The sequence below is a fragment of the Squalius cephalus genome (genome assembly GCF_949319135.1).
Source record: "Squalius cephalus genome assembly, chromosome: 16".
Classification (NCBI taxonomy): Eukaryota; Metazoa; Chordata; class Actinopteri; order Cypriniformes; family Leuciscidae; genus Squalius; species Squalius cephalus.
In genome coordinates this window covers 5,145,257-5,154,313 of record NC_137137.1, presented here as the reverse complement: position 1 = coordinate 5,154,313, position 9,057 = coordinate 5,145,257, and the positions used below count along the sequence as shown (strand labels likewise).

Sequence of the window (9,057 nt, the reverse complement as noted above, 5' to 3'; positions counted from 1 at the left end):
GATGAGTTTTTATCAGGGTTGGAGCTAAACTCTGCAGGACAGTGGCTCTCCAGGACCGACGTTCCCCACCCCTGCTTTAGATCATTATCTTATAGCTTCTATGTTATCAACAGAAATAATCATATTTCTTTCAAAACGATAAAAACATTTGACATAGATGACCTTAAATGTCCTCAGCAAGGTTTTACAAGCATCATAAACATTCGGCGATCTTCTCACTGGTCACTTGTGTTAAAGTCTGTTTTTAGTGAAAAAATGCTTTTAAAAGAAAAGATAAGTTTCTATTAGTGACACTTCCATGCATGAGTGGTGTTGATTTGAAATGGACAGCAGCTTTCAGTGTAGTCCTGAGGCAGCATTTGGTGTCAAGAGTTTCCATTGCTTCAGTAAGTTCAACTCTCAGCTTTATACTCTACAGAGATATTCAGGTGAAGGCATCTGACATGAAGAAGCTTTTCAAGGCCTATAGCCTACATAATGCTGTCAATGATAATACAATGAACCGAAAAAATATCAGGGAACAATAGACGATTTTTAGAGGGAATAAAGAAGAACAGATACCCGCATGCATTGGTACATCAAGGTTTGTTGTTTTGTTTTCCCAGAAGGGAGCACTAACACTATAGGAACATAGCAGACTACATCTATTTGAATGGATTAGCCAGCAATCCAAATGCCTGTTTTAGTGTTGTTGTGTAGTTTTTTTTTTTCATTCCTAAAGAGAGAATAAAATCTGGTGGTAGTTTATAAGCAGGAGCCGAATTCTTTATTCAAACTGGCTATGGGAAATACACATTTGTTACATGGAGCTTAGTAAAGTCTTCTCCGCCGCATTTGCTAGGCACAATGGTCCAAGGTTGGCATCCTGGCATTAGTAGGCAATGCCACATTCTGAGTATCACAATTCATCAAATAAATTCTAAAGGAGGGTGCTGGAAAATTCTTGCCAATTTCTTGGCTCAATTACGGAGTCCCGATTTGGTTAATTAATCCTTTTCATTTCATGCAATCTAATTACTGAGAGATACAGTAAATATTGACATCTGCAGTCAATCCGATAGGAAAAACAATGGACAATTGCAATTAAGGCGCTGTACACAAGAAGCTGGTGATTCTTGCGACAAGCACTGCACCTGGCAGGACGCTTTGCATGCTTCTGCAGTGGGTGCTGGTGATTTGAATGGATCCAGAACCCATGAAAACAGATCACGGGGCTCCTCCTAGTGGTCGTTGTTATAAAAAACCTGATAGTATTAGGGAGAGTCTCATGGAAACAGTCACATTTCACCCCAATATCAATGTATTTTTCAAAATAATATTGTCTCTAAAGAAAAGGAACTCTATTTTTAAGACCCATGTTTTTTTGTGTGCGACATTTTCATGAACATTAAGCACGTTTCCCTCCCACATTCTCATTACTAATGCATCCGGATGTTTCTCATTATTCTCAATGATCACTCCCATTAAATTTTCATTTCTGTAATTAAAATTCACCCTGTCCAGAAAGGATCCTTTTTTAAATCAGCATAAATCCAGCGCAATAAAATACTATGATGATCCTTAAATCCAGGATTATTTTCTTCTATTACAGTAATGAGAATTGGGGTTGTGCTTTATTGTCAAAGAAAATAATGTCATAATGCTAATCTTAATGGACCTAAAAGAGTTGCTTAAAAATATTAATAGTTCTTTTGATTTTGGAGTGAAATGTGTTCTTGACAGGTTTCATGAGATTCACTCTTTCATTCTTGCTTCATTTCTGAAGAAATGCAAATGTTAATTTTACTTAATACTTCCTGCAAATTTGATGTGATTGTATATAGTAATACTGGTAATTACAGCCTGAGGAAATATAAACCATCATAAATACATGTGATACAGATAAATTTGTTGTTTGAGCCGCACAGCGCCCTTTGTGCCATTCTTAAAGGCATACAGTAGTTTCACCCAAAAATGAAAATTTACTCACACTCAAGCTGTTCTAAACCTGTATGAGTATGTATGAAGTATGTAAGTATTTTTTGGGAGAATGTTGGTTACCAAACAGTTTCTGGTCCCCATTGACTTACATAGTATTTATTTCATGCTATGGAAGTCAATGGGGACTGGCAATTGTTTGGTAACCAACATTCTTCTTTTGTGTTCAACAGAACAAATAAACTCATACAGGTTTGGAACAACTTGAGGGAGAGTAAACAACCATTTTCATTGTTAGGTGAACTATCCCATTAAATGTCATCATCCTGAATGAGCACAACATGTATACTCTTTTACATTAGTAATAAAGATACTAACAGAATTATAAATTTCATGAAATACCGAGTCATTGACTCTTTAACAGTCCATCAAAGTTTAAGATTTGGTTTGTTTTTTTCTCCTGCACATTTTAAAATTGCTACTCAAAACGACAAAAAAAGGTATGAATTTAGTCTAAGCACAGTCTTCCTGATTGTAATTTGCATAGAAATATTTTCATAAAACAAGATCCTGATTTGTTTTCAAAGGGCCTCAAATGTCCAGTACTACTTTTGGAAGGTCTCACCAGCGAACAAAAACTTGTTTTATAGTGACAAATCTAAACCAAGGCTGGAAATAGTGTGATAGAATCAACTCACGTTGTTGTTTACTAATAGAAATTTGGTGACATTTGTTTACTAAACTACTTAAGTCTACAGGAACCCAGAAATGATGTGAAACTAGACGACAGCTTGATCTCATGCTGAAAACGGCCTTTAGTACAAGTGTTTGTCCCATGTCAGTGGTAGCTTAGCATATATTAGTATTACAAGGATGATAGGCTGATTTCTGTCAGAATTATTTAATTCTAATCGCTGAAAGGAAGCAAAAAGTCTCTTTAAAAGTCCACTATGGCATTCTCTCAGTCTGCCATTCCATACACAGGTAAGCTGGTGTTTGCTGTAGTCTCTTTGTGTTTGCATGGGTGTGTGGGGGGAGATGTTTGTTTGCGTGTCAGACCAGCGTGCCTGGCGTGGGTCTGTCATTACTGGTCTCTTTAAGTGTCATCTCCTGCATTGTAGATGAAAGGGTATCTTGGTACAATGAAAGCTCCATCGACCTATAGGGAAGAAGAAAGAAGAGATGACAAAATCAATGAGGTGTGATAGACATCTAAGAAAAGGAAATATTTAAAATGTATATGAAATATAATATTAAAATATATACACTACTGTTCAACAGTTTGGGGTCGATAAATTTAGTTTTTTTAGGTTGTTTTAAAAAAATTATTTCATTCAGCAAGGATGCATTAAATTGATCAAAAGTGACAGTAAATATTTTAATCTTTCAAAAATGCTGTTTCTTGCACAGGATTAAATTACATGTTTAAATATATTCAAATAGAAAATGTTAAAGTGTAATAATATTTTACCATTTTTCATATTTCTTACCATTTTACTGTCTGGCCTAGATGAGCATAAGAGACTTCTTTCAAAAACTCTGAAAATTTTTTACCAACCCTAAACTTTTGAATGGTACCATAATAAATATGAAAATTTTAATGTTTATTAAAAAAAATACTATTGTTCATTCAAAAAAATACTATAATGAAAAAATACTATAATTCATTCAATTTAACTAACTGTTAATTTGTACAGCTTGAAATGTGAAAATGCAGAAAATGATCATGTGACACTGAAGACTGGAGTAATGATGCTGAAAATTCAGCTTTGCATCACAGGAATAAATTACATATTAAAATATATCAAAATAGAAAACAGTTATTTTAATTTGTAATAATATTTCACAATATTACTGTTTTTATTTCATTTTTAATAAAATAAATGCAGCCTTGGTGAGCATAAGAGACTCTTTTCAAAAACATAAAAAACTTAGTATATTTTTTAAAATTAACATTTTAAATATTTTACATGGTTTAACTACTATAATAAAAATACATTCAAAAACTTTGTGAAAATGCATTAGTAAATGCAGAAAAGAACATTGACCAAGATAAATAAATGCTGTAAAAGTCATGATGCCTTATATAGATATATTTACCTTTTCGAAAACAAGGGTTTCTTGACTGATGGTTCATGTATCATATGAATGTAGATTGTAATTCAGTCTGCAATTACCTGCCGTGTAGAGGGTGGCCATGAAACGTGGCCGACTGAGGCATCTGCGGATAGGATGTGTCCGTTTGAAAGGACTGTGGCTGGTGTTTTAGGGGCGGATGGGGTTGCGAGGTGTGCAGAGAGGACGTGGTACGCCTGCGCTGAGTCTGCGTCCCCTCTTTGCCCTTCCCTCCATTGGGCGCCTGTCCTAGTGCGTTCCTCAGATACCAGTCTCTCAAGCCCTCCAGCGCCAAGGCCTTGTGCAGGCTGCGTGTGGGGTCGTCGGGGGTCGTGGGTGCGGACGACTCGGTTGGGTAGTGTGGTGGTCTGTGAGGGTGGTCTATGTGCTGGTTATGCAGTGCATTAACGGCGGTGCCATTGGCGGTGTTGGTTTCAGTGTAGGCAGAGAGCAGGATAGACTCTTGCTGGTGCTGCTGCGAGGGAACGAACGGCCCGCAGGATTTGGTGCGCGTCACTTTGACCCTCCGAGGCTCGCCGGGCTTCCCTCTCAGCATTAGCGGGCTGTAGGCCGGAGGGCCGTTGCCCAGGATAAGCTGCTGCGATTGGGGGAAGCCGTTCCTGTAAGGAGGGGGTGGAGCATTGGGACCTTCGGGCCACGGCCGGGTTTTTGCACTATTTTGGACCTGCAGTCTTTGCTGAGCTTGCATCTTCTGCTGTTTCCCCCACACATAATCTATGAGGATCTCATTGTAACCGGCACCTCCGTTCGTTCCTCGACCTCCCACAGCCGAGCGAACGCGGGCCAGTTCGCTGTGTCCGTTTACCTGCCGTTCGGGGCTGCTCCGCTGCGCCTGTTTTAAAGTTGTGTCCATGATTGCTTCTGAGCTCTTGTACGGGCCGTTTCGAACAGGCATGCCTAACCTTTGACCTCCCTCCTCCACCGCAGAGGCGTGCCGGTCGAGTAACGTCTCGGAGCTATTGCTTCGCCTGTGCCCTTGCTCGTAGGACCCCTCCTGAGACTGCAGAGGCACCTGCTGGGACGCCTCGGGATTGTCTGACCACTGCTTCACGGCAGCAGTGCCGCTAGATGATTCTGACCTGCGCACACAAACAACACATTCAAATACATTCACTACCATTTAAAAGTTTGGGGCCAGTATGAATTTTTTTATTTTTTTTTCAAATAATTGACTACTTTTATTCAGCAAGGATGCATTAAATTGCTCAAAAGTGACAGTAAAGACATTTAATGTTATAATTTAAAAAAGAAATTCTATGTATTTTTTAGGTCTGTCAAAAACAATGTTACCTTAAGGGTTAGTTCACACAAAAACTAAAAATGATCCCATAATGTACTGACCCTCAAGCCATCCTAGGTGTAAATTACTTTCTTCTTTCAGCTGAACACAATCAGAGTTTTATTAAAAAAATATCCTGGCTCTTCCAAACTTTAATGGGAGTGTAATTACTGCATAACCGGTCAGAGGTCACTCTCCCGCCGGAACTTGACTCGCATACGGCAGTAATCGGAAGCCCATGATTATAATTCTTAAAGTTATTACTATGGATATTTTTCTTACAAAAATGCATCGCTTCACTTCAGAAGGCCTTTATCAACTGTCTGGAGCCGTATGGATTACTTTTATGATGGATGGATGTGCTTTTTTGGGCTTCAAAAAACAAGGTACAATTCACTCCCATTATAAAGTTTGGAAGAGCCAGGATACTTTTGAATAAAACTCTGATTGTGTTCGGCAGAAAGCAGAAAGTCATTTACACCTAGGATGGCTTGAGGGTGAATAAATTATGGGATAATTTTCATTTTTTAGGTAAACACCCTCATGTCGTTCCAAACCAATATGACTTTCTTTGTTCTGCGGAACATAAGAGAAGATATTCTGAAGAATGTTAGCAACCAAACAGTTTTAATTCCCACTGACTTCCATAATACGGACAAAAAATACAATGGAAGTCAGTAGAACCGAAACCAACATTCTTCAAAATTATCAATTTTTAAAGAAAGAAATGCATACAGATTTATTGAGTTAATAATGACAGAATTTTCATTTTTGGGTGGACTATCCCTTTAAGCTACCCAGTTGTCTCTCTGATGAAATGACAGCCACACAACACATCAGTCTCCAAACATGCAGATATCAGTATCTCCCGGCACTGCGGCACAACAAGCTGCTCTGTATCTGTAATTGAATTGAGTGGGAAATAATGGGGCTTTACGCTCAACCTCCTTAGACATCCATTACTTCATTACACCTTATTGCAAATAAGTAATTTAATCAAAATGTTTGTGCCATTATCAATTTAGGCCATTTTAACTATAATTAGCTTTATTGTCAGCATGCAAGCTGATCTGCGCAGTGTTTTAACCTACATTTGTGCATGTGTGTTGTGCGCATTTGTAACCTGATGTGCACTCCTGTTATTCCATTGCGGGACAAGAGCGGAGTTGCTGGTACACTTCTACCTTCCAGATTCGACACACTTCTTGGAAGAGTGTGACTCGGGCTGGGAAAAAAACAAGGTCTAGTTACATCTTCTTGTTCAAGTTAACAAACTTGATCTCTGTTATAAGGTGACAAAGACCTATTTATAAAACTGATGAAGAAGTTATGTTTTGATTCTGAATTGTAGCTTTATTATTTTGGTAGCACTTTATTTTACAATCCTCTTCCCATGTACATACTATGTACTTACTATGTAATAATTACATACTATGTAATAACTAGGTACTAACCCTGAACCTATACCTAAACCTAACCTTAACCCATGTAGTTACCTTATATTACCCAGTATTTGCTTAGATAAGTACACATGTAAGTACACATACTATAAAATAAAGTGCAACCATTTATTTTTTATTATACAGTGATATTTCAATAGTCACATGATGAATATAGTTACAGCTGGGGTTACAATTTATAATGTCTTTTAGATTTTTGCCAAAATATCCATGAGTAGCAAAGAGCCTTTGTTCTAGAATCAGCTATAAATTACAAACCACATACATTTTTCCCGTCTAAATGAGGTGATTCCAGATCAGCTTTTCAGTGCTGATTCACCTTTGGATCTACATAAAGTGTAAAAACAGCTGTTCCTACTTTCTCATGCTGAGCACGAAAGCAAATTGTGCTGAGCGAGTACCTGGCTGAGCTGGCCACAGAGTTGCGGCGAGTTTTTATCTCGTAGTAGATCTCCACGGGGGAGAGTTTTCGAGAGAACCTGTTGTCTGGACTCCCCGAGACCAGCCGGGGACGTGAGGGTGACAGGCCGTCAGAGGCGTCTTCTGAAGGAGAGAGAGAGAAACTTGAGAAGTTGAGATAGAAACCAACTTTCTAATTCACAGTTATACACTTTTAAGACATACAACCGTTCAAAGGTTTGGGGTCGGCATGATTTCTGAAAGAGTCTCTTATGCTCACCAAGGCTGCATTTATTTGATCAAAAATATAGTAATATTGTGAAATATTTATTCAAATTAAAATACCAGTTTTCTATTTGAATATACTTTAAAATGCAATTTATTCCTGTAATGGTAAAGCTGGATTTTCAGCATCATTACTCCAGTCTTCAGTGTCACATGATCCTTCAGAAATCATTCTAATATGCTGATTTGCTGCACAAGAAACGTTTCTTATTACTATCAGTGTTGAAAAGTTCAAGTTCAAAAGAACAGCATTTATTTGAAATAGAACTTTACTGTCAATTTTGATCAATTTAATGCATCTTTGCTGAATAAAAGTATTAATTTCTTCTTCTTTTTTTATTACAGACCGCAGTCTTGAAGAGGTTAATGTGTGTAACAAAGACGTTCTTATCATTTCATTTCATTAAATAACAAAACAAAGCAAGTGTGATCTGCGCTCAAATGCTGCACAAGCTATATTTGTGCAGTTGGTTTGATATTTGTATTAAATATCTTATTAAATGACATTTTAATATTTTTAAGTGTGTCTTAAGTGTCTAAATAATTTTTGGGGCCACTGAACATACACAGGTGCGAATAAAGGAGGGTTGTTATATATCTGAATGCCATACCCTCAGAAAATAAGCACAATCAATGACTTAGTCACTATATTAACTAATTAGTTAACTTTTTCCTGTCATTTTTTTTGTTGTTATTTTCACTGATGCTTTGGCAATATTGTATATAAATAATTTACTAAACAAATTAGTTAATATAGTGACTAAGTCATTGATTGTGCTTATTTTCTGAAGGTATGGCATTCAGATATGAATTTTGCTGTAATCGATACATAACAACCCAAATATTAACTAATTTGTTTAGTCTTTATTACAATTATTGACAACTTTTTCCTGTAATTTTTGTTGTTGTTATTTGCACTGATGCTTTGGCAATATTGTATATAAATAATTTAATCACATTTCTTAATCGGAATTGAAAATTGATAGAGAGAGAGAGAGAGAGAGAGAGAGAGAGAGAGAGAGAGAGAGAGAGAGAGAGAGAGAGAGAGAGAGAGAGATAGAGAGAGAATGTGTGAGAATCAAAAATGCCTCAGGGAGAGGATTAGTTTAGTGAGTGTTAATAACAGGCTTTTTGACTCATTGATGTGAAGACTCTAATGACCCCCGCGGGACTCTCCATCCTCTAAACTCATCCTGCCATTGTAATAGTGCTTCTTATCTCTCGCATTCATTATCCAGCTAATGTAAAGCACTGATCCGTGCCATAACTCACCAGTGTCCTGATTGGTGGAATCTGACGTGGAGCTGCTCTCTGACTTCACCGCGTTATCTGAGGATATAAACATTCACACATTATAACTGAACTTATACACACATTACATGAAGTCACATTAACACACTGTATTGGCTCTATGCTGCTGATAATGGACGAGGGTGTAATATTGTCCAATGGTCATTTTATGTGCTAGACATGAAGAAAAAAGTCAGCTAAATCTGACAAAACCTTTCTTCTAGATGTCCTCAAAGCTAAAAATGTGGATAAAAGTAATATTTTTCAAAAAACATTCTATATTTATATTTT

At 37.3% G+C, this 9,057-nt stretch overlaps 1 protein-coding gene across 2 annotated transcripts in view; it reads right to left on the bottom strand.

The window, feature by feature from the left end:
- Positions 1-710: 710 nt before the first annotated feature.
- The window catches only part of ccdc120a (coiled-coil domain containing 120a), a 47,323-nt gene continuing 38,976 nt past the window's right edge, over positions 711-9,057 (bottom strand). For both annotated transcript variants that reach the window (XM_079897181.1, XM_079897180.1), the window contains exons 7-11: positions 8,749-8,805; positions 7,194-7,335; positions 6,456-6,557; positions 4,095-5,132; positions 711-3,076 (exon numbers count right to left, since the gene is read on the bottom strand). In XM_079897181.1, coding sequence (XP_079753307.1) covers positions 2,971-3,076; positions 4,095-5,132; positions 6,456-6,557; positions 7,194-7,335; positions 8,749-8,805 — 1,445 coding nt within the window. In that variant the 3' untranslated portion in view covers positions 711-2,970. The remainder of the gene's footprint in view (positions 3,077-4,094; positions 5,133-6,455; positions 6,558-7,193; positions 7,336-8,748; positions 8,806-9,057) is intronic.